Genomic DNA, 25,015 nt, shown 5'->3' on the forward strand with positions numbered 1-25,015 from the left:
GGGTCAACTCTAAAGAACTATGTAGATAATAAACCCAATAGGTACAAATAATATATAGCCACTTAGGCTTATAACTAGAGATATCATTCCTAGGGTTGCATGTTCCATATCGAATGTAAATGACAACAATAACAAATAGCATGTTCCAAATAGGATTGACAAATAACAATCACACTCAACAACTAAATTAGTATGTATGTTGCATGATATGCAATGCAGGTTAACCCAGTCAACCAATATGCATTCCGGAACGGATGGACATCATCGGATCAGCCCTTCACCAGCCACGGTGGTGCCATTTCGGCCCGTGATGCCTCTTACTCCAACATCATCATGTAGCCAGATCAGCATAAAACCCGAAGGCCTGCCATTTCGGTCTGCTACTAAGAGTCACCTAGCAGCGCTCTTACGCGGAAATCCTGGTCTTATAACCAATTTTGGAATCCGCCGTGGTCCGGTATCTCGCCGTGTTTAAACCACTTAATGAGTGCATGCAATGCAGTGATTAGCCAAACAACGTCTCCGACCTCACTCGACACGTCGCCACGTGTTCTAGCTAAATTAATGTCTCTAAAAGCTTACCCTAAGGTAAAGTCGATTCTGCGACAAAAGACACACTTCACAACACGCATAGCTGCTCCAACAGCACAAGAGTATCACATACTCGGGAACTAACGGTTCCCCGGACTTATCCCCAGGATAGCCCCACAACATAGCTGCTCCAACAGCACAACAACCAACGCTGCTCCAACAGCACAACAACGACATACTCAACACTTGGATCCGACGACACTCCTCGTTTTTCCAAAACTAAGATTTGACTTCCAATGCCTTCCTTCGAGGTTATTATCATTACTTAAAGATTTAGAGGTTATTTAAGGTCTTATGAGTTTTCTTTATAAAATAGATTCCATTTTGTCTTATCGCAAGTCTTATACATTTACAGGATCTACTAATCCCAAGTCGCTTCCAGAGGATGTCTCGATCCACTAAACAAAATCAAGGCCCGAACCTCGTTCGTCCTATCAAACTTTCTCAAAACTCTCAAAATAAAATCGGCATGACCTGCCCGCTATTCTCACCATTCAGAATCTCAGATTTCCAATGTAAAGCATATTTAAATCATCACAATCAACAACATGTCATATATCAAGAAATCTCAACATTAACACTTAGCACTTAGCATATCAAGCATGCACCACACATCCTAGATTACCCACATAGCACATAGCATGTAAGTCAATCTTCAAAAACATTCAGTAGATGAATCATCTACATTGTCAGCCGAAGCCTCAGAAAACATTTTCAATCACACACAATCTCAGTGCATAAACAGTAAACAATGTCGAAACATCGACCCTAAGCATTAACTAGAGATTCAGTGAGAAGCCCTCACCTGAAAGTTCTCCAGAATGATCAACTAGTGCTTCCTCGCACTCAAAGTGTTGGTCCTCAGAGAAATCCTCAAAAGTACCTTTACAATGAAATCACAGAATACTATAAGAATCTATCGGAAACTAAGTTATCGATACTTACTAAGGTTACTCGAAGTAATCTATACTCTAAGGTACGATAATCTAGCGCGAAAGGACAAGTTTTCGGAAAAAGGAAATTTCTTCCTCCCCCTTAATAGGGCTCGGCCACTTTGGCTAATTATGGGGCTCGATTTTTCTTCGATCAAACTTGGTTCCTATGCTTTCATAAGCCGTAACTAAGGGTATTCTGAACTCGGAAAAATTATCGGATCAAAAACTGTCGCAGGAGTATTTTGGTCATGATTTTTAACTTAGGATTTTCAAAACTGAAATCCCAAAAATAAAATTTTGCAGGGACGTCACCAACGACGTTTATGACAACTAATCCTACTAACACTAAGCTAAGGCGATAGTTTTCAGCCTAAAGGTTGAAACTTTACTCAAAAACTACATAAATGGGTATTTTAGGCTAGAATTGATTCCGGCGGAATTCCGGCGACATAACGGAAAATCTAACCCGGCAGAAGTGATCTTGGGCACATATAGAAGAGGTTTAGAATCAGAAATGAAAGATTCAGGATAGTTTTGCAAAAACCCATAAACTATCCACTCAGAAAACTCTACAGAAAAGCTATGGAAAAAGCGATCGGAGGTAAGGATTAGCGACTATACCTCGAAACCTTGAAGCAGCGACTAACGGATCAACGATCAAGCAAGGTTTGAACAAAAACTCTTCTTCCTTCTTCCTTGTTGAAGCTCGCGGGTTTGAAGAGAGAAAATGGAGGAGAATTTGAGTTTTTCTTCCTTTCTTTGCTATATATAAAGGTTGGAAATTCGCGGGAAAATGAAAGTTTCGCGAATCTGATTTTTACGGCGTCATTCTCCGTGAATTAATGGATATGTTTTGGCAAAAGAATTCCAAAACTATAAAGAGATCTCCTTGTATTTTTGGCAACTAATGCATAGTCGGTATAAAACTATTTTACCCGATAAGTTGCTTTTTGCATCGAATGTCGGAATAGAAAACTTCCTTCGGAAGAAAGATTGAAAACATCAAGAGAAATGGGTGTACGCGTGTAGAATATTCATTTGAAGCTCTGAATAGATAAAGCCCCCATAGTCGGGTGATTCTAGGGTTTTGAAATACCAGGGATTCGGTTTCGGCAAACTTCCGATGATTGGAATCGGACGTTCGTAGATCCTAGAGTTTCGCCTCGAAACGATTGTGATATATGGAAGAAGAGAAGTTCTAACATTTCTCTGAAGATTTTTGGAATTAACTGCCATCGTGCCTAAAAGTGAAAATTAGCTATATACTAGGGTTTCTGACCTAGGTTTAAGCGTAAAACGTTCGTACTATAACTTTTATCGATCATAATGCAATCCTTGAACTTTTCCTGAACTTTCTCCTTCATAAATATATTTCATTTAATAAACTTTCGTTCAGGTTTACCTTCACATTACATCAACCCTAATCGTGAATAAGAAGTTTATTCACTTAGCATGAACTTAAAAACTCGGGCCTTACAACACCCAAGCCTGAGGTATGAAGAAAATCTTGAACTACCTCCAGAGTGTAAATCTCAGGCAACGTTGCCACTGCCCAGCATTGTAACCGCAGAGTTTCCTCCTCTGTCGATACATAATGTGGTGGCCCTCGCTGCTGAAATTTTGAATTATCCTTGACCCGCCAAACCTTCTTCACCTTGGCATCCGACACTGTTGTTGCAATCTTCCCCTTTGGCCGCCACTCAGAAGCTCTCCTTTTGCCACTCATTCCAATCTCATACTTCTCTCTATTAACCACCAAGATGGAATTATCCACCAGTGACCCAAGCAATTCCTGCACCGCCGTATCTGCATCAATTTTATACTTAAACCTCACAAACCCAAATCGAGCCCTCCGACCCTGTCTTCGGACACGCTGAATAAACACTCCTAGAACTCTGCCATAGCGTAAACCTAAATCCTTCAACCGTTGATACGTAAACTCATCTCCCAATCCATCAACAAACACGGAGAACCCCGGTTTCCCATCCACCCCACCTCGCCGGCGAACATATTGATCAGAGCTTTCCGGCGGCATATCCCCCAACTTCGTTGAAATTAACTAAAGTTATATCTATTCATTAATAAATATGTTCAATATGTGTTTGATTTTTTAAAAGCGTAATAATTATATTTATTTGTCTTTATTTTATTCGTTTATCAAAAAGTTGCATTATTTGATTTTATTTTTATATAATAGTTTAATATTTTATTGCAGAATTAGAAATAACATATACGCGCTAATAAGAGATACCGAGTAAATTGTTTTATTATTTATTTAGTTTTTTTGCACTTGAAATAATTACATGGAAATAGAAAAAAATTAGTTTAATGGGATAAACGTTTTTTATTTTGTTTTATAAAATAAGTTTGATTGATCTGAGATTTATATTGGCAAACTGAGTAGTTTAAATCTTGTATCATTGAAATTGGAAAGCTTACCAAATTTTTTTTTGAAATGGAAAGCTTACCAAATTAGGAACCAAATATCAACCTTATAGACTTGTTCATCCATTAAAGGCCGACGCCAAAGAGTCAAAATTAATGGTGGAGTTGGAACAAACGCTTAATTTTTACTCTAAAATGATTCTTTAAAAAAATAAACGGGTCTAAACCATTAAAAAAATGACAAAAAACCGGTGCTATTAAATGGGTCAAAATTGATTTGAAACCATTGTATTTGAAAAATTTCAAAAAAAAAACAATTTTTTATTTTCATTGAGGTAGTATTATCCATTTTCTCTGTCACGGTTTCTTTCGTATTTAACTTATCTTTTGAAAGTATATGATTTGCACCAATTACATCTTCATATATAATATTGTTAGAAATGAGGGTTATTTCCAATAACTTCGATGAAAAAATTGTAAGGGAAGGACAAAAATAGATAGTTAATATGGCTACCTATGATTAAGCACACTCTTCTATTTAATTTACATATACTCTTCAGTGGACTTTGCTCATGAGCACACCCTTTTGTTTAATTTACATACTCTTTAGAGTTCTCAATTACCCTAAAATGACCGCACAAAGTATCACGATAACATTTACAATCCGTCAAATATAACACATAAATAATCTAGAAAGGTCATTTTTTTTAGTAGCAATCTAGAAAGGTCATGAATACAGTCGAATCTGAAACGCATAAAATTCTTAAAAGTCAACTAATCTATGAAATAACCTTAAGTCCAAAGTCTGCAAATAAAAACCAATTTTAGTAAGCGTTGTAACCCAGGGGAAAAGATGGAAAAAGTAATCCATGAAATATCACTCAGCCTCTATCTTGTAATGAGGAATTCTATTATTCAATCACACATCCTACACATGATCCATGAGATGGTACTTCATTTATTCAAGAGTTATTCATAATCAATACATAACACCTCAATTAAAAATCTTAAATAGACATAAAGCTAATGCTATGTGGTTACATAACAAATAATGATGGTCCTTAAACACACTTAATGCATAATAATTAATGACAATTTATTTTTGTAAATGTGAAACCTCAATTTTCTAATTAAAAGTGACTTTATAATTTCTTCTCTAAGCAAATGCTACATGTAGGGATGGCAATGGGTCGGGTAGGGTGCGGGTTTTGCCAAACCCAAACCCAAACCCGAAATCAAAAACCCACACCCGCACCCGCACCCGAACCCGAAATGGGTGGTGAACTTAAACCCACACCCGAACCCATTGGGTTTCGGGTTCACCCGACCCGTACCCACACCCGCACACAACCTCAAACAAACAGTTGAACTCGGAAACCCGACCTGAAAAAGACTGTGAAGAGAGCTATATTATGTAATGTAACATTGTAATTGTCATGTTACTGTTAAATTAATATGCAAGATGCTGCATATATTGTACTGCACAAGCAGAATACTTAGGTTTCACTTATACAGATCCGGGTTCGGGTAGGGTTCGGGTGCGGGTTTGGCCAAACCCAAACCCGAACCCGAAAGTGATCGGGTAAAACCCGAACCCGAACCCATTTAACTCGGGTTTTCATCCAAGAAATCGGGTCGGGTCGGGTGCCCATGGGTTCGGGCTTCTCTGCCATCCCTAGCTACATGAGATGATACTCCATTTATTCAAGAGTAATTCATAATCAATACATAATAACACCTCAATTAAAAATCTTAAATAGACATAAAGCTAATGCTATGTGGTTACATAGCAAATAATGGTGGCCCTTAAACGCACTTAATGCATAATAACTCATGACAATTTATTTTTGTAACTGTGAAACCTCTATTTTCTAATTAAAAGTGACTTTATTCTTCCCTAAGTAGATGAATCACAATTAAAACTTTTGTTTATGCTCACCGGAAAGTTTAAAACTTGGTTTGAACAACAATATCCTTATGAAAGTTGGGAGATTTCAGAAACGAATAACTACTCGGAGAAATATTAGAGAAAATTGAAATAAGAGAATAAAGCACTTTCAAAGGATTTTCATTTTCCACTACTGCCGGAGAAATATGATAAAAAGAGTCAATCTCCTTCATAATCAATATCTACGATGCAAAAACTATAACCAAGATAAATGTTCTCAGTTTTAAGTAATATGGTCATACTCCTAAGAATAGCACCAATTAATTGGAAACATACCTAAGACAGCATGCTATTTATTTAACAGTTTATAACAGAAAGCAAACCAAGTCAGCAACCTATGTTTTCATTATTCCCTTTTGCTTTTGAATCCAAATCGCAATAATCCAAGCAAATTTGGTTTTTAATCAGAGAAGAAAACTAACTATTCACATGCAAATCAATCTCCAAAACCACAGATTAAGGAGTAATCCGGAGAATCATTTTCTCGAGCACATACATGAAAAATGAAGAAAATTGATGAACTGAGAGGTTGAAGCACTCACCTACAGGATAGACAAAGAAAATGAGCAAGGAAGAGAATCAAAGTTTTTAAGTACACTACTCAAATCATCATTCTTAATGTTTTAATTTTCCTGAGATAAGCATAAAGAAAGCCCCAAAGCCTACAACATACATTGATTACAGGTAAAATGGTCATTAAGGCACCAATGGCAGAGAAGAATATAGCAGGTATAAGCTAACACACAAAGGCTGATATATCAACTCATGAGTAGTTAAAGAAAGAGCAGAAAATTGCTATCTTATATCTATCTAAGACCCTTTATAAATGAGTCCACAAAAGCTGAAAAATTAACCAAAGAATAGTAGCTCTTGAAGACAGTAAAACTTTCACAAGTTTATCCCTGCTCATGTGTCATTAACAATGGGAAGCTTTCAAATCCTTATTCTTTGGCCAATCATGCAATTGCATAAGGAAGATTCGAGCAATGATGAGGATATATTTATATGGGAAAGAATAAGAAAAAAATTTGCAAGGAAACCCAAGGTCATCATAATGTTAATATCCTTGATATTAATATCCTAAGTAAAGCAAGGGCATAACATGTAGAAATATCACACAGATAAGAAACGAAAGTGTTAATATCCTTGATGCCCAGGGAGATGACCACAATAACACATGACTTAGAAGAATCAGGGAAACCCTTTATATCTTAAAAAAATGTAAATTTCCAGTAAGGACTTGACTTGAACAACCATTTTTCCACAAATTTAATAGATTCAAAACACACACAAAAAAATACTTATTCATGATGGTTTGGGGTTGGAGAAATAGTTTCTTAGATTGATCCCTTTTGGAAAAACATAAACCAACTTGCGAGCATACAACATCAGCTCGTACCTATAAATCAATATCAAGTCTCATTTAGACACAGGAGTAAATTTGCAGAAGAGGAAAGAGCAGGAAGCCATGAACCGCAAAGCCAAGGAAAAAAACAAAATCTCAGTCTAAAAATGCCCAGATGAAAAAAACAAAGACTATATTTTGGTGTGGTGGCACAGGATAAGAAAGTCATTGAGAAATCATAAGATAATAGGGAATGCCAACCTGCTGAATAGTTGTAGCTTGCCCAAGATGTTCTTTGGGTTTGTTGCTCTTCAAATTGCTGGCAGTACAACCTCACATTTGCCTAAATTAATCATGAACTGAGACATAAGGATCAGAAATATATATAATGCAATGCACTTATTTCAAGAATGAAGCCAGCTAGATAGTACCTTATGTTTATAACCTGCAAATATGTTACTTCCTTAGACCATTCACAATGGTTAAACAACAAAAGTTTTATTTACCCCTTTTCTACCCCACTTTTTCTCTTCCCAACACTCCACATCATCTTCTCTCTCCAATTCAACAAACTCTCAACAATTACCCACTCCAATGGTTTTCTCTCTCAACACCCTACCCCACCACTCACCCTACCCCACCACTTTTTATTTCATATTTTTATTTAATTTTATATTATTGTTTTTATTATTTACATAAAATTACAATTATTGTTTTAAATTAAATTAAATAATAAACACTCAACAATTTTTTTTTACTATAGACAATAATTTATTTTATTTCCTTAACTAAAAAATGGAAGACGACAAACGAAGCACACAATAATTTATTTTATTTCCTTAACTAAAAAATGGAAGACGACAAACGAAGCACACAATAATTTATTTTATTTTCTTAACTTAAAATGCAAGACAACAAACTAAGCACACAACACACAAATAACGTAATTAGTACGATACAAATCATCTTCCATCACGAAGCATTTGCAAACTTTGTCCATATGTGCTTCACTAGATCTGCTTGCAGTTCGTGATGAACGTTCGAATCACGCAACTCGGATCTAGCACGCACATGATTTGCAAAAGCGGGTAACACCTCGGTCGAGTATGGTTGCGGTGTACTAGATCCACCTTCCTCAGATTGCTCAAAATCGGTCCAATGTTGAGCATATGAATCTCGTTCATCCTCAACAATCATATTATGTAATATGATGCATGACCTCATAATGATACCCAAATCAGCTATGTCCCACAAACGAGCTGGTTCACGGATGATTTTAAAACGAGCTTGAAGAACTCCAAATGCACGTTCGATGTCCTTCCGACATCCCTCCTGAACTTGTGCAAACAACTTGTCGGGTTCACTTTGAGGAAGTCTAATCGATTTGACGAAAGTTGGATAAGAAGGGTAGATACCATCAGCTAGATAGTATGTCATATTATAGGGACGTTGATTCACAAAGTAATTCACATTTGGAGCCTTTCCATGTTCCACGTCATCAAACACTGGTGACCGATCTAGAACGTTTATGTCGTTCAACGTTCCCGGACATCCAAAAAAGGCATGCCAGATCCATAGATCATGAGATGCAACTGCCTCAAGAATAACCGTTGTAGTTCCCTTATCCCCTCTAGTAAATTGACCTTCCCATGCTTTAGGACAATTTTTCCACTCCCAGTGCATGCAGTCAATACTCCCGATCATGCCTGGGAACCCCCGCATTTCACTAACATGTAGTATTTTTTGCAGGTCATCTTCGGTTGGTGCTCTAAGGTACTCGTGCTCATACAATCGTATGATTCCTTTACAGAATCTACGTAAACACTCCAGTGCTGTAGTACCTCCGATTTTGATGTACTCATCGACTGCATCTGCTGCCACACCATAGGCTAACATTCGCATTACTGTTGTACATTTTGCCAAGGGTGATATTCCTTCTTTATAGGCTGCACCAACTCGCTGGGTGAAGTAGTTATCACTACTTGAAAGGTCCGCAACGATTCGAAGGAAAACATGTTTTTGCATCCGATACCGACGACGAAACATTGTATCGTCATATGTAGGCTCATTGGCAAAGTAGTCCTCAATTAGCCTTCGGTTTGCCGCTGCATGATCTCTCCTGACATATTTTCTGCTTCGAGGTGCCCTATCTTCCAATATTTTGTTTCGACGCTCCCTAACTTGGTTGAGTATAAAAGCTTCTTCAAGTTCAGAATTTTGAAGGTATGCTGCAAAATCAAAAGGATTTGGAACTGGATTTTCAAAAGGATCAGGATCCATTTGTTTTGAAATTGGAAGAGATTTGGGATATTGGTTCTTGTGATTTTCACAAGAATTCGAAGTAGACTGGAAGAGATTTGGGATATTGGTACATCAATGGATCTATGAATCCATATATATAAGTACATTGAATGGTGGACATTGGTGGATTCGAAATAAGTTATCAACTAGAGTTAATAATCGGAAAAGGACAATATTCGAATTGAGTGGAACATATTCAAAGACATTAAAGCCAAGCACTACAGACTTGACACTACTGGTGGATTCGAAATAAGTTATCAACTAGAGTTAATAATCGGAAAAGGACAAGATTCGAATTGAGTGGAACATATTCAAAGACATTAAAGCCAAGCACTACAGACTTGACACCACTGGTGGATTCGAAATAAGTTATCAACTAGAGTTAATAATCGGAAAATGACAATATTCGAATTGAGTGGAACATATTCAAAGACATTAAAGCCAAGCACTACAGACTTGACACCACTGGTGGATTCGAAATAAGTTATCAACTAGAGTTAATAATCGGAAAAGGACAAGATTCGAATTGAGTGGAAAATATTCAAAGACAATAAACCATACATTAAATCCAAGCACTACAGACTTGACACCACTGACAAATTATTAAAGCAAACACGACAGACTCGACACCACTGACAAATTAGTAAAGCAAACACTACAGACTCGACACCACTAACAAGTTATTAAAGCAAACACTACAGACTTGACACCACTGACAAATTTGACCGAATACAGACAAATACTCGATTGAAATTAATTCCCAAATAGCTCTTGGGACAACTTCTTCAACAGCTCTTTCTTATGGTCATCGAGGTTCTCTTCGGAAGCTAGCTTTAGATACAAATTGGTTTTCATCATTTGGTTAGTCTCTGCTTGCACCGATGCTATCTTCTCCAATCGTACAAGCTTTTTCTCCTTCATACCTTCGAATTTATCCCAACCCCAACCTTTGTCCTCCTCCAAGGGAGCTTCTCTACTTTTCTTTTTATTCTTTCTTTTAGCTGCCTCCCTACCGATTGGACGAGGAATTGATCCTATAGAGGTTGAGCCACATGCATCACTGGCGTGAGATCTCTTAGATCCACTACTTGCTGAGCCACTATTTCCTCCTACTTGACTACAAAAACGTGGCAGATCACGGAGTTGCATCCATTCTTCCATCAAAGTAAATTGAACATTCTTCCCACAGGCGAATAATTCCCGCGCTTTTGCGAAAACATCATTATCCGACCAACCGCTTGCTTGCTGACGCTTAGCGGCATCATAAGCGCCAATCCACTTACCAAGTATTTTGTTCATATAATTCCAGCGGTTTCGGCATGCATTTCCATCACGCGGAGGATCGAATGAGCAATGCTCATTACAATACTCAGCAATATCTCTCCAAAATGTTTCTCCTCTCTGGTTTTTTCCCACAACACTACTTATTCCACAGTTAATCCACCCACTAATTAACACCAAATTTTGTGCAGTGCTCCATGCTGGTGACTGAGTTTTCTTGCTCTTAGGAGTTGTATCCACTTGATTTGGAGTGGTATGATTAGCAGCTGGATGATTGCCACCAAAACTCATTTGTGTTGAAAATTCGGGAAATTCAGGTGCATCAACACTTGGAAAATTTTCATTCACCATTGGCATATGACCACTAGACGGGGGTGTTTGAGATGGATATCTCATAGAGGGATGAAAGGATGACTGGTTGGAATTTGTGACATGGGTAGGAAAATTGATTCGAATCTTGGTAATTGTTGAGATTTTGAGGACGTGGATAGGAAAATTGATTTGGATCTTCATAATTGTTGCGATTTTGAGGACGTGGGTAGGAAAATTGATTTGGATCTTCATAATTGTTGGGATGCTGAGGACGTTGGTTAGACCAATATTGATTTGGATCTTGATAAATGTTGGGATTTTGATGACGTTGGTTGGGAAAATGATTTGGATCTGGATAATTGTTGAGATTTTGGTTGTTAGATGGGTAGTTAGATGAATTCTGGGTGTTGGAATGGTGATTGTTGTGATCCATTTCAAAAGAAAAGCTAATAGAAAGATAGTAAGATGGTGAGAGAGATAATAAGCGAGTGAAAAAACTTGGTTTTTTTTTCTGTGTCCAAATCAAACGAACCAAGTCTCTATTTATAGAGAAAAAAAAATCATGAATTTTGGTATATTTTTTTTTCAGAAAATATTTTTTTTGATGAAATAATTGAGTTCAAAAGATAAGGATAAAAGAAATCCGGACAGCCAACAGAAACGTGACACGTGGCGGCTGCAGAAAAAAAAATTTCCCTCTCTCCTCCCAGGCGCGTCACGCGCCTTGTCTGACCGTGTGGCCCACGCGCCTGGGAGAGGCCAACCCGCGGCTGACGCGTGGCAGCCGGCAGAGAGCTCAACAATGTTGAGCTTCCTCAACATTTTACCCGTTTCTCTCTCCTCCCAATCACTCTCAACAAAGTTTCACACCCATTGCAACCCCTAAACAAAACTCAACAAAGATTTTAAACATCCATTGTAAGTGGTCTTACAGATAACTACCACATCAAGATACAAATAAAATTGATAATTGTTAATATGGTTGAATACGGGGAAAACAACCTTTTTTGGGATTAAAACTTAACCCAGGTTTTTGTTCCATCTAATAAGTGTTATTGTTGTAATAGATCAGTGATAAACTTACAGGATCGTGGGTCAAATAGGTATCGCGGTAATCACAATAGTACCTGCAAAATGGAGCACCAGAATGAATGAAGGATTGAAGAGTCATTTGCATTCAATTAAGCTAAAATTCCAATAACAAAGTACCAAGGCAAGTCTGTATAACACTAATACTCCAAGACTCCATTCTAACTTCTAAGCATCTTGGGCGTTGAAATTTTCAGCACATGAAAAGGAAACAAAGACCCACCTTTCTCTAACTTCAAAATCCAAGACGTTTCACCAAAGCATCCTTGAAAATTTCACTGGTGCTGCGTTATTGTTCTCTGGATAGGTATGAGCATGGTGCTGGGAAATCATAAAAGAAATTTCTGGTTCTGCTTCTTGTATATGCTCCACAAAGAGAACGAAGCCCTAGGCATATCAGCCGGCGATCGGAGGAGTGACATCGGTCTTGGCCTCGGAAGCAGCGGTCCGATCTGAGCAACAAAGGGGCCGCATTCTCTAGAATCCGCGGGTGGAGAATTCCTTGCCATTACCTCTTCTTCTCCAATGTTCCTCTCTCTCAGCCGTTCAAAAAAATTGAGAAGAAAGAGGCGAACACAGGAGAATAAAAATGGAAGAACTATCTGACTTCTCGCTCGCTCTCCCTCCCAACCATTCACGAAAAAGCTATCCGTTTCAAGAAACTCGACTGGGAATATAGAAGGGTGAAGATCACAGGATGAAACAAATCTAGGGTCATATTAAAGTACTCACAAATTTACAGTTTTGTCCATGAAATTTTTTTCACTCATGTCTATTGATTTATTGAATGACCTATTTACCCTTAAAGCTTCAAAAACTTTCCCTTTATATAGATTATAGATTATAGATATAGATTATAGATAGATTATAGATTATAGATAGATAGATTATAGATTACATGAGGTGGAGGTGAAATTGGGTTGTCAACTAAAATTACTATTATTGATATGGGTGATGATGCATAGACCTATCACCTACCATGGTGGTTCTCCGCAACAGGTTATGACATTCAAACAAAGTTGTATGTCTAAATGGTGTTCTAGAAAAACAAAGTTGCATTGAGTCCTTCCCAGCTCTTATATTTCTGCTGCACAAAACAATATCAACTCAAGCAACAATGCTCTTAATCGTTTGAAAATCTAAGCTTTTGGATGACACAATTTAAACCTCATTTCTTATGCTACTTCTGATCAACTTCAGAAGTGAGAGAAGTGACAACAAGCAGTGCACTGTGTACACAACTTTGTACATCAAATATTACATAGTACCGACTAATAATTCACTTACAGTTCATTTTTTTTAATCTTATTTCTATACTTTTTTTCATATTTTTCGATTTTTATAATATCACAAATCATATCATTCATTTATCTTATTTTCTACAATAAAAATAAAAATGAAATGTCTAACATAACATACCACACTATTTGTCTCTTTCAGTTACATCATCTTTTAAATATTATAATATTCTATTAATATTATACTAGACTAAGACCTGCGCGATGCGCGGTTGGCAAAATGAATTATTTCTCTTGTTAGAGTCAAAAGTGATACATGCAGTCTTGTAAATATAGCTATACTTTAGTTAATTAATCTTAATATATTAGAAGTAAGAAAATTAAATGACTTTGAAACAAATTTTCATTTATCATATCATTGTACATGTATTGAATGGAATTATTTTTCATTTAACTAATAAGATATGATATGAAGAGAGCAAAAAAGAGCAAATACGTCATTGAAAGGGAATTTGAATTTCAACCTTTGTAAGGTCGTAGAAGATGACACGTGCAACATTCAAAAGTTAAAATGTCTAAATTACAAAAATGACAGTTAATTAAAGTTATGTCCTATTATATGTTATGTTGAGGCCTTGTTTGCACTTTTGCCCTTCCTTGCTTTTTGTTTTGCTCCTATAGTGGATGTTCTTGGCTCCTATATTGCAATTCCTTATCCAAGCATTGGTTTTTAAGGAAATTTCATGGCAGTACAAACACACATATGTAGCAAGCATGTGGGTTTCTAATTTCTACGTCGTGGCAGTACAAACATATATAGCAATACAAACACAGATATGAAAGGAAGTTTGAGCTTTCCTTTTTCAATTTAATATGGGAACTAAAACTCTGATGAAATTTAAATGTCTTCAACAAAATAGAACAATAATGTTATCAAATCAACCATTCCATTATGTCTGGATTCAGAACAAACCATGAAAATGACTGTAATATAGAGATAGGTTTGAAACAAAACAAAACATATAGAGCCTGAATAAGAAATCTAAGCTAAGAATCCAAATAGCTCCATCAGTGACCACTGACCAGCACTTTACTCTTCTTCAGTGACAGATTCAACATCCTTCTTGTTGTGCTTCCTAGTGTACCTATGATTCTTCAGAAACTTGGGATCCATCCCTTTGGTGAAATTGTGGCGGTGCCGCTTGGGCTTCTTGATGCCGTTTTTGTGTGCCTTGTAGGACTGGTTGTGAGCGGTGTGATTCTTCGACTTGGTAGTCTCTTCAAGATCTGGTTGAGGAGCTAGGGTTTTTCCTGCGCAACAGAAGAATGAGAACTAAAACTTTTATCCAAGTTTCTTAATGTCAATCTAGGTTTTTCATCGTGACATTCACAAGTAACCTGAATATTACATGGTTTAGGTATTCAGAAAAGTAAAAAGGATTACAACATATGTTCTTATTAAGAATGTCAATGAATTGAGAAAGAGAATTCGGATTAGAGGAAGGATACTTCATATAAGAGCTCAAATGCGAGGATTCAGTGATCAAACAATGAAGCTGTGATTATAAATACAAAATTGGGCAATCATAGATGTAAAATTTGAATGCAAACCTTAGAAGGGAGTCTCAAAAGAAGCGTCGGATCTTAGTAGGCATCTTCTGAAGTGGATCAGAGCAAACAACATCTTGGGCTCCTTAGTCTGATCATCATCGTGATTCGTGAAGGCCTGAGTGGGTTCTAGCCTGAGATCCTTAAATTGAAACACACACAACCACTTATTATATCAGAAATGTGAAAATGCCATAGATTAGTAGATCAACTGTAAGTGAAATGGAAGAGAGAAATATTACCTTCATTAAGACCTTGAGCTCGATGTGGATTGGTCGGGTTTTAAGATTTGCCAATCGCATAGCAAATTAGCAACATGTAGCGTGCATCAAGTAAAAGAGGCTGTCAATTTTCAAAGGAAAATATGTTTTGATAAAAAAGAATGATACCTCCTTGTTGCCATAAGCCACACCAGATAGACAACATACTAACAAAAGAATAACAATAACAAAAGAATTTGAAAAGATTGGGATCAAGTTCAATTTCATTCCAAATTAAATTAATTGTATCAAAACTGTCAAGCATCTCAGAGCTTCACTGTACATAATGGTAATAGACAACATACTAACAAAAGAATAACAATAACAATTTGTTCATCAGCATGATAAATCATTTTCAAACAGAGAAGGAAGAGATAAAACGTCAAAGAAGCAAACCAGATGCGTGAACGACGGTGGTGTTTGTCCCGGCGAGAGTAGTGCGGTTGTGCAAGCGATTTGGTGGTTGTAGCTCAGTTTATGAGAGAATGGAAGTGGCGGCCGCAAGCTAAGAGGAGGTGGCATTCTAGATCGGCGCGTCCCCTAAAGAAATAGTCTTGAATCAATGCTCGATATGCTGGAGAGGGGAAAAGAGAAGAACGCAAAAAACGGCGCATAGAAATGGCAAGGGTTCAATTGATAGTATGTTGTGTAAAATGTAGGAGATGCAATGACACGTAATTAAAAATTCTGATGTGGCAAACTTATGTGAGTATAAGATAGATGATTTGGCAGCGCTACATTGCGCGCTTCATAGTTACTATATTATAAATAGATAGATTCAAGACATTGTTATTGTAAGACCGTCTTAAGTATATGCTTTGCATTTTAAGGATATAACGGTCACAAAGATCCAAGTCAGATCGAAATAAATCAGACTATCACTCGTAGCCATTTGGCGAGGGGAGCAATGTTTTGAACATCAGATTCCGCACCTGCAGTCCCGAAAATCCTCTGTGGTCAAAGACAAAGTTCTAAGTATATAATATAAGGTTAAATATGTTTTTTCTACATGTTGAATTGGATTTTGTTCCTTTACAAATATTCTAGCTTTAATCTCCAGCATAAATAAAATAGGTGAAGTTAGTTCTTGCGGTGTATTTTGTGGTGGCGGTTAAACCGTCACTAATTTATCTTGTAGTAGTGCAAAATTGTCACTAACGCATAAAAATTGCCACAAAATAATTTTTTTCATTTCCATAATTAATTAATGTTGGAGACTAAATGTAATGATTATTTTTGTACATTGGAAAGATAAATTACAACTCTCCAAGGTTGATCCATGAACCTCCCCCTGTCCAACTTATATTTTCACTAACTCTTACCACTTGAGCTATCATTCGGGAACACTATGGTTTTTTTTAGAGACTAAATCTAATTGACCTCTATTTTACATGGACTAACAAAATATTTAACTTTATAACTTTTTTTTGTACATGTTTTCCGATTTAACCTTCATCTCATAATTGACCAATAAATAATTGCTTAATGTAGACAAATAATAATAAATAAATTTTGAAATTGAAATTTTCTTGAGGGGAGGACATCACAACTTTTTAATAAGAATGTTAGAATTTAGGTTAGGCGTGCCTCTATTTCAAAAGCTAGTTTTGAGTTGACTGTTGTTTTAACCTTCATAATGACTTATTTAGATATATTTTAACTCAATGTGACACTTCTCAGTACAACTCTCATGTTCATGGTTGAATAATTTTAACACTACATCCAAAGTTAGCTTTGAGAGAGTTGATATAACCTTTATAATGAGTTATTTGGTCATCTTTATAAGGGTACATGAGAGACCCACCCTATAAAAGGCTTGGCCTCTTCTAATATTAATTTGTGGCAACACATAACTTCTCAGTAATCTAAGTCTAACATCTGATATAGCTTTGTTTTCCTTCACAATAATGGAGTTGGGCCTCCAGAATATCCCCTCACCTGCAATCTTACCCTTCTTCCTCTTCTTGTTCATAGTGCTTGGCATAGTTTGGAGATCCAAAACCAAGCCTTCAAGTTCCAAGTTGCCACCAGGACCACCAAAACTTCCTCTTATAGGGAACATGCACCAGCTTGGTGCCATGCCTCATCATGGCCTAGCAAAATTGGCACAGCAATATGGGCCACTGATGCACATAAAACTTGGTGGACTTTCCTTCATAGTGGTGTCTTCCCCTGAAATGGCCAAAGAAGTGATGAAGACACATGACATCATCTTTGCAAATAGGCCTCATTTTATTGCTGCAGATGTTATAACTTATGGTTCTAGAGGCATCACCTTTGGCCCTTATGGAAGTTACTGGAGGCAGATGAGAAAGATTTGCACTTTTGAACTTCTAACTCCAAAGCGAGTAGAATCATTTCAATCAATTAGAGAACATGAAGCATCAAATCTTGTCAAAGAGATAGGTTTGAGTGAAGGGTCAAGTATCAATCTCAGTAAGGTGATCAACTCATTCTCCTATGGCTTAACATCAAGAGTAGCCTTAGGAGGAAAATCCGAAGATCAAGAAGCATTCATAGCTGTTATGAAGGATGTCACAAAGCTAGTTTCTGGCTTTTCTATAGCTGACCTTTATCCTTCCATTGAAGTGCTTCAGGTTTTGACCGGAATAAAGTCCAGAGCTGAGAAGCTTCATAAGGAATTAGATAGGATTCTTGAAAAAATTGTCAGAGATCACAGGGAGACAAGTTCAGAAACAAAGGCAATCAATGAAAAAGCAGGTGAAGAAGACCTAGTTGATGTCCTGCTAAGGCTTCAGAAGCAGAACAACCTTGAGCATCCTATATCTGACAGCACTATCAAAGCAAACATGTTGGTCAGTATTAGCAATTAAAAATCACATAATTTCCAAAACAATTTCAAATAGATATTGTTCTGGTGATGAATGAACATACCTGCTTCTGTTTCCTTCCCCCTTCTTATAGGTTTTAGATTTGTTCTTTGGTTTACTAGGAGTTATGATTTCCCTAACTCGTTATCCTAGGCGATAGCTCGGTAAGTATATAGCCTTCCAATTCCTAAACTATTTGCTTAAAGGTCTTGTAGTAGGAACACTCAAACTCATCCTCTGAACCGGGCTATCGTAGCCGATAGCTCGGTAGGCACAAGTATCATTAATGATCAATTAACTTCAGGCTCCCTAAATGCTTACAGGTTACAACCTTTTCTTTGTTAAGATACTTCTAGCAGCAGGTAGAGGAAGAGCAAGACACTCACTTTATTATGATATTTTAAACACCAACTATGGACTTGGACATGCTGCATTTTCAAGCCCCTCACTTGTACATTTAAGAAAAGAAATTTCTGTTGAAAGGTTTCAGTAAATATATATACTATTCTTGAAATTCAAGAAAATCAAAGTTTTCCACAGAAAATATTTATCAGGAAAATTGAATCCCTTGCCAAGTCGGAGTTGTCATTAGATACTAGATGCAGTTGTGTTGTGAAATATTTCTGGCAATTCTTTTCATTTTACTATTTCTTTCAGGATATGTTCAGTGCCGGAAGCGGTACTGCAGCCAGAACCTCAGAGTGGGCAATGTCAGAACTTGTAAAAAATCCAAGGGTGATGGAAAGAGCACAAGCTGAGGTAAGAAGGGTCTTTGATGGAGTAGGGCATGTAGATGAAGCTAAATTCCATGAATTGAAATACTTAAAGTCAGTAATCAAGGAAACACTTCGTCTACATGCTCCTGTTCCATTGTTACTTCCAAGGGAGTGCAGTGAGAGATGTGAAATTAATGGATATGAGATACCTGCCAATAGCAAGGTTATTGTTAATGCATGGTCAATATGCAGAGATCCAAACTATTGGATTGAATCTGAGAAATTTTACCCTGAGAGATTCCTTGATAACCCAGTTGATTACAAAGGTGCAGATTTTCAGTTTATCCCATTTGGTGCTGGAAGAAGGATGTGTCCTGGCGCTACATTTGGCACTGCTAATGTTGAAATATTGCTAGCAAATTTGCTTTTCCACTTTGATTGGAAGATGCCTAATGGGAATAAGCCTGAAGAACTTGACATGACTGAATCATTTGGCTTGTCTGTAAGAAGAAAACATGATTTGTACATGATTCCTATAATGCATCACTCATCTGCAAATTAAGACCTCTGTGATGAAAATACACATATTGCAGCTGAGGAGCCAACCTTATTGTGTAGCTTCCTTCCCTCTTATGATGTGTATATTGATATCATTGTTTGGATTTTGTTGTTAATATTAGAACAGTGTGTTTTTATTTATATTCATCACAAGATTTTATTTTTGAAAAGGAATAATAATATTATTAAATAAAGAAAAACTTAGAACAAGCTCTCTCAAGTAAACAAATTAACAACTGAAAAAATACAAGAAATCACAGCCACAAGGGAAAACCAGAAACAGCAGGCTTCACCACTCTAGCTTCCTCCCTCTCCAATAATGCTCTATTCCAGACCCAAACACCCTCACGCCATTCACCCATTTCAAGCACCGAAGCATTCTGTTGAGCAGAAAGGATGAACAAACGCGGAAATTTCTCCTTAAGACTCCCTTCCCCAGTCCAATTCTCAACTCAGAAGCGAACATCACTGCCATCCCCGACCCTCCTACAAATTACATCACCTGACCAACTCCCATGAGAATTATCATAGCAAACTGAATTCAAATCCTTCCACCAACAAGAGTCCTTCGGCTTGACACTATCCTCATACTTAGCTTTCAATACACGGCACCACAAGCTATCTTTTTCAGTCAACATTCTCCACCACCTCCACTTAGCTAGTAAGCCCAATTGAAAAGCTTCCAATTTTTAATCCCTGGTCCTCCCTCCTTTTTTAGTTTACAGACATATCCCACTTTACCCAAGATATCTTCTTCCCCCGTCAACTCCCCCACAAAAAATTACTAAAGATACTTTTGCATCTATTAATCACTGCTGCGAGAAAAACGACCAGAATGACAATTTCCTCCGATTTCCACCAACAAGCAGCCCCAAATACACGAATGGAAGACCCATTTGCTTGCAAGTTGCAATTTAGCACCGCAGCAATACTAGTAATCAATTGGTCAGTCAAGCTAATTCCCACCACCTTAGTTTTGTGAAAATTAACTTTCAACCAGCCTCTGATTCGAAGCAGCGAAGAATACATTTAACAGTAAAGGAATTTTGCATTGAAGCTTCTCCGGCGAATAGAATGTAGTCCGCGAACTGCAAAAGAGAGACATCAATATCTGAACAACAATGATATATACCAAGGTTATCAAAATCGGACCGATGATCAAACCGGTGAGAGTACCGGTTCAAAATTCACTGGTCCGACGGTAGTTCAACTGTGGTCCAACCGGTTTTACCGCTATAAATTACATAATATTATTTTAAAATAAACATATAGTATATATAAGATAATATTGAACCCTAATTTATTATGTGACCTATGCAAATGGGAATAGTACTATTTTTTAATTTTTTTATATATAAGTCAAATCAATATCAATATCAATCAATCAATATATATTAGAAAAGAAGAACTTTCATAGTGACGTGTCAGCACCAGATTAATTCTTAGTGACGTGTTAGTACCAGATTAATTCTCATAAAAATTATTCCACGTGTCAATTTGTTAGAGGGTATAATTTTCAATTAATATATGTTTCAATTTTATATATTCTAAACTAATTAATTGATATTATTTTAGAAGATATAATTTTCAATTGATATATGTTTTAATTTTATATATTCTAAAATAATTGATTCATATTATTTTAAAGATCAGATTTGGTCTTTTAATTTATTTTTAGAATATATTAATTAATTTTTATTGAATTTTCGATTTTTTTATTAATTCGGGATTTTATGAGTTTTTATTGTGATTTGCTAGATTTTGTTAGTTTTTATCTATTTTATTTAGTACCTTTTTTAATATTATATTTGATTGGGATTTAGGTTGTTTACTTCTTAATTTTATTTTAATTTATCTTATTATTTATTTAATTTCAATTCCAGGAAATATTTTCTTTTATTTTAGATTTATTTTTAGAGTATATTAATTAACTTTTCTTGAATTTTCGGATTTTTAATTAATTCAGGATTTTATGATTTTTTATTATGATTTGCTAGATTTTGTAGTTTTTATCTATCTTTATTTAGTAGCATTTTAAATATTAGATTTGATTAAGATTTAGGTTGTTTATTTCTTAATTTTATCTTATTATTTATTTAATTTTACGTCCGGGAAATATTTTATTTTATTTTACATTTATTGATAGAGTATAATAATTAATTTTTATTGAACTTTCATATTTTTATTTAACTCAGGATTTTATGATTTTTTATTGTGATTTGCTAGATTTTGGTAGTTTTTATCTATCTTTATTTAGTACATTTTTAAAGTTTAGATTTGATTATGATTTATGTTGTTTATTTCTTGATTTTATCTTAATTTATCTTATTATTTATTTAATTCTAATTCTAAGAAAAGGGAGTTGATTTGGTGCTGAGGGTCCACAAAGCTACCATGGACACGCAAAGATTTGATAACTGCTATTTCTACCTCTGCCACATGTCGTGATCAGGACAGAGGTTTGTCGTAAGATGATGTTACGTGAAGTACAGTTTATCATGTTGTGATTGATGATTTGTGTTATTTCAGTTTATCCTTTGTTCGTAATTTAATCATGAATTCTTAAATTTCACATATTTTGTGTGTTTTGATTCTAAAGTTTACAAATTTTTGCATAGACCCTTTAACGAATTATTATTGAAGACGTAATGTTTTGATTCTTATGTAATGTTTTTTCTATTGTTCTCCTTCTGCTTTTGTATTTTTTTTAAACCAGATTTTAGTATAGTTTGTAGAAATCCATGCGCGTGAAGCCATTCTAAACGAGATTTTGGTATAATTTATAGAAATTCACGAAACTTAGGATAACCTGAATTTATATTCATTTCTCAAATTTTGCTCCTTTTTATTCATCATGTTTGAGTTGTGTGTGTATAAGCATACTTTTTGCACTGTATGTGAATGATGCACAACTTACTATTTTTTTTTTTATGATGCACAGGTCAGTCAAATTGATGAAATTGAAGAGCTCATATTTAATCTTCATGAGTATGTTTAGCCCATTGTTAAGGTTGGTTCATCTTTTCCTCAAACTCATTAGTTTTGCATATAATCATGTTTTAGTATGCCAATTGGGTGACTTATCTTACTTTGCTCTATATAATTTCTTAAGTTCAATTTAAATTGATTGTTAGTATAAGTTCATTGGTGAAGTAACCACAATTATTTTGGGTGGGAGAATTTTTTTTTTCTCACATATATAGATAATTTGTTGGGGTGTGCACAATTGGGGCATTACACCATTTTTTGTTTCTTTTGACTGATATGCGTCTTTGATTTTTTGTTTCACAAGGGTTCCACCTCAAGATTCACAAATACACTAGATACAATTTTTTCACCACAGTCCTTTTAAATTGGTGAAGGAGGGTTTTTTGTTATTCAAGACTTCATTTTGGGTTTCTGTTTCAATCTTCTTCATGAATTGATTTTGTTCTTCAGCTAATTGTAAGATGTCATATGCTTCAAGGATTCATGCTTTTCTCTTCTTAATCAAAAGCAAAAGGATTGAGGAAAAGAAAATCTTTTGGGGTGCAGAATATTCATTTATTGGAAAAATATTACACGTGTCATTCTCAGGTTAATTCTCATAAAAAAATACATTTTAAAATTAAAGATTTGATTCGGATTTAGGTTGTTTATTTCTTGATTTTATCTTAATTTATTTTTAAAGTAAAAAAAAAATACATTTTTAAATTTTAGATTTGATTAGGATTTAGGTGATTTATTTCTTGATTTTATCTTAATTTATTTTTTATTTATTTATTGAGTATTAATTAATATATCCCTAACTTTTTTTAAGAAGAGTGAGTTTGAAATCTATAGCTTAAGTTAATTTGTTAATATATTCCCAAATAATAATAATAATGATAATAACATATGTGTGCGGGTATGAGCCGGTTGGGTACTATAGTGCCCATACCTACTATTTTTTGCGGGTAATTACCTATACCCAACCTCATACCCTTTTAGCGGTTTTTTACCCTACCCATAGTGAGTATTTTTTGCGGGTACCCTATGATTTCGAGACCCATTGTCATCCCTAGATTTATATTTTGGCAAAGATTGATAGCTTCCTGTAATGACATTGAATTGTCTAAAGGTGGAGATCTTCGAGTTGCTACCCACGTGAGTATAGGAACGAGTATATGTAATTTTTAAAAACGCGGGTATGGGGATGGTACTATAGTACCAACCCATTTTCATCCCTACTTAGTTGGAATAAACACAATAATGTTATACTTTATGATTTATCTTACACAATCCTGATTTGTGCTACTATCACATTCATTTTTTTTAAAGATTAATATGTTGGTAATTTCTTATATCTATGATTTGTGTTATCGTCTTCATATTTACGGAGAATGTGAAACGAGTTCCCGTTGGTCTCAATCGGGCTTAGAAGAGAAGTCATTATGTCCACTTTACTCATCAATTTTGACTCTTATATTTCATTCGTTGTTTAATATATTTTTAATAATCAAAGTATTAATTGATGTATCAAATACAATAGACATATTCCCCGTGCAACGCGAGGGTAAAAAACACTAGTTGTCATTGAAACTTAAAAGGCACAAGGGTGTAAAATATAGAAATAGAAAGAGGGATAGCAAACTAAACATAATGAAAATTGAAAACATAACAACAGGGAAACAAGAGGGAATGCAGAACACATTGTTGTCCACAACCTCTTGCCTTACCTCCATCGACAGATCAAAGAGAAGGGTTTCCATCACATGCTAGATTTCAAAGATCTCCACCCACCACCGCTAACCAATCCACCAGCCAGGGCCAATCAGAAAAAGAATGAAATTGTTTATCAAAGACAGCAGCATAACAGAAGAAGAATTAGAAAAGGAACGCACCAGAAAGAAAGCACGACAGTGGCAACGACGGGCGGAGCGCGGAGGCGGGAGTAGCACGGCGGCGGGCGGCGCGGCGGAGATGGGTGACTAGGGTTGATGCTGCTGGTTGTTGAGCCATTACGTGAAAACGTTTCTGTTTCTATTCAATTTCAATTTTCAGGGTTTTTTTTTGTTTTTTTTTTCAAAACCTTCAGTTTTTCAATCTTTTTTTCTCTGAATCCTAATATTAGGCATGGGCCGAGCCCATTGTTTCAAAAAAAAAGAAAAAAAAACATAAAAACATAAACCGCCCAAAACCGCCAACCGGCCGATTTTCACCGGTTCGCCCGGTTCAACACCAGTTCGGACGGTTCAACAACGATTTTTCTCCCAGGCGGTTATGTGAGTGTTTTGGACCGGACAGTTGTTCGGTTCATCCGGTCGAACCGGCCGGGCCGGTCTGGTTTTTATAACCATGATATATACACACCTCATATTTTCAACACTTCATTTTCATCTATTTTTGTTTCTATCTCTCTCCTCATTTCACCTCTTCCACCTCAAAAAGAGGTGTGTAAGTAACATTATTGATATCTGAATCAGATATGAACTTGAATCCATAAAACTTCCCCATCCTCACCACTTGCTTCATAAGACCATTGAGCCCCTCACCAATAATAGTAAATAGGAAAGGGACTAATGGGTCTCCCTAGCGGATTCCTTTTTCCATACTGAATTCACCCGACTGACTTGACTTCCATTCACCAATATGGACA

At 36.0% G+C, this 25,015-nt stretch overlaps 4 protein-coding genes and 2 long non-coding RNA genes across 6 annotated transcripts; 1 reads left to right on the forward strand and 5 right to left on the reverse strand.

Moving 5' to 3' along the window:
- Positions 1–5,966: 5,966 nt before the first annotated feature.
- Positions 5,967–12,886, reverse strand: LOC130725302 (uncharacterized). Its single transcript, XR_009014602.1, has 4 exons — positions 12,411–12,886; positions 12,183–12,225; positions 7,466–7,547; positions 5,967–6,401 (listed from the first exon to the last, which is right to left on the reverse strand). It is a non-coding gene; the product is annotated as an uncharacterized LOC130725302 (long non-coding RNA).
- LOC130725300 (uncharacterized) lies at positions 8,177–9,484 on the reverse strand. Its single transcript, XM_057576543.1, has one exon. The coding sequence runs from the start codon at positions 9,482–9,484 to the stop codon at positions 8,177–8,179; it is 1,308 nt and encodes a 435-aa protein (XP_057432526.1).
- On the reverse strand, positions 10,259–11,350 carry LOC130725301 (glutathione S-transferase T2-like). Its single transcript, XM_057576544.1, has one exon. It carries the CDS (start codon positions 11,348–11,350, stop codon positions 10,259–10,261), a length of 1,092 nt encoding a protein of 363 aa, XP_057432527.1.
- A 1,303-nt stretch (positions 12,887–14,189) lies between the features above and the next one.
- On the reverse strand, positions 14,190–14,939 carry LOC130725336 (60S ribosomal protein L29-1-like). The gene is made up of 2 exons (XM_057576576.1): positions 14,870–14,939; positions 14,190–14,724 (listed from the first exon to the last, which is right to left on the reverse strand). The coding sequence occupies exons 1-2, from the start codon at positions 14,937–14,939 to the stop codon at positions 14,516–14,518; spliced, it is 279 nt and encodes a 92-aa protein (XP_057432559.1). The 3' UTR covers positions 14,190–14,515.
- A 96-nt stretch (positions 14,940–15,035) lies between these two features.
- Positions 15,036–15,944, reverse strand: LOC130724518 (uncharacterized). The gene is made up of 2 exons (XR_009014560.1): positions 15,690–15,944; positions 15,036–15,375 (listed from the first exon to the last, which is right to left on the reverse strand). It is a non-coding gene; the product is annotated as an uncharacterized LOC130724518 (long non-coding RNA).
- Positions 15,945–17,099: 1,155 nt separating this feature from the next.
- Positions 17,100–19,551, forward strand: LOC130722826 (cytochrome P450 71D9-like). Its single transcript, XM_057573673.1, has 2 exons — positions 17,100–18,109; positions 18,782–19,551. Exons 1-2 carry the CDS (start codon positions 17,201–17,203, stop codon positions 19,400–19,402), a joined length of 1,530 nt encoding a protein of 509 aa, XP_057429656.1. The 5' UTR covers positions 17,100–17,200; the 3' UTR covers positions 19,403–19,551.
- Positions 19,552–25,015: the final 5,464 nt, after the last annotated feature.

This window comes from Lotus japonicus, chromosome 6 (genome assembly GCF_012489685.1).
Source record: "Lotus japonicus ecotype B-129 chromosome 6, LjGifu_v1.2".
Lineage (NCBI taxonomy): Eukaryota > Viridiplantae > Streptophyta > Magnoliopsida > Fabales > Fabaceae > Lotus > Lotus japonicus.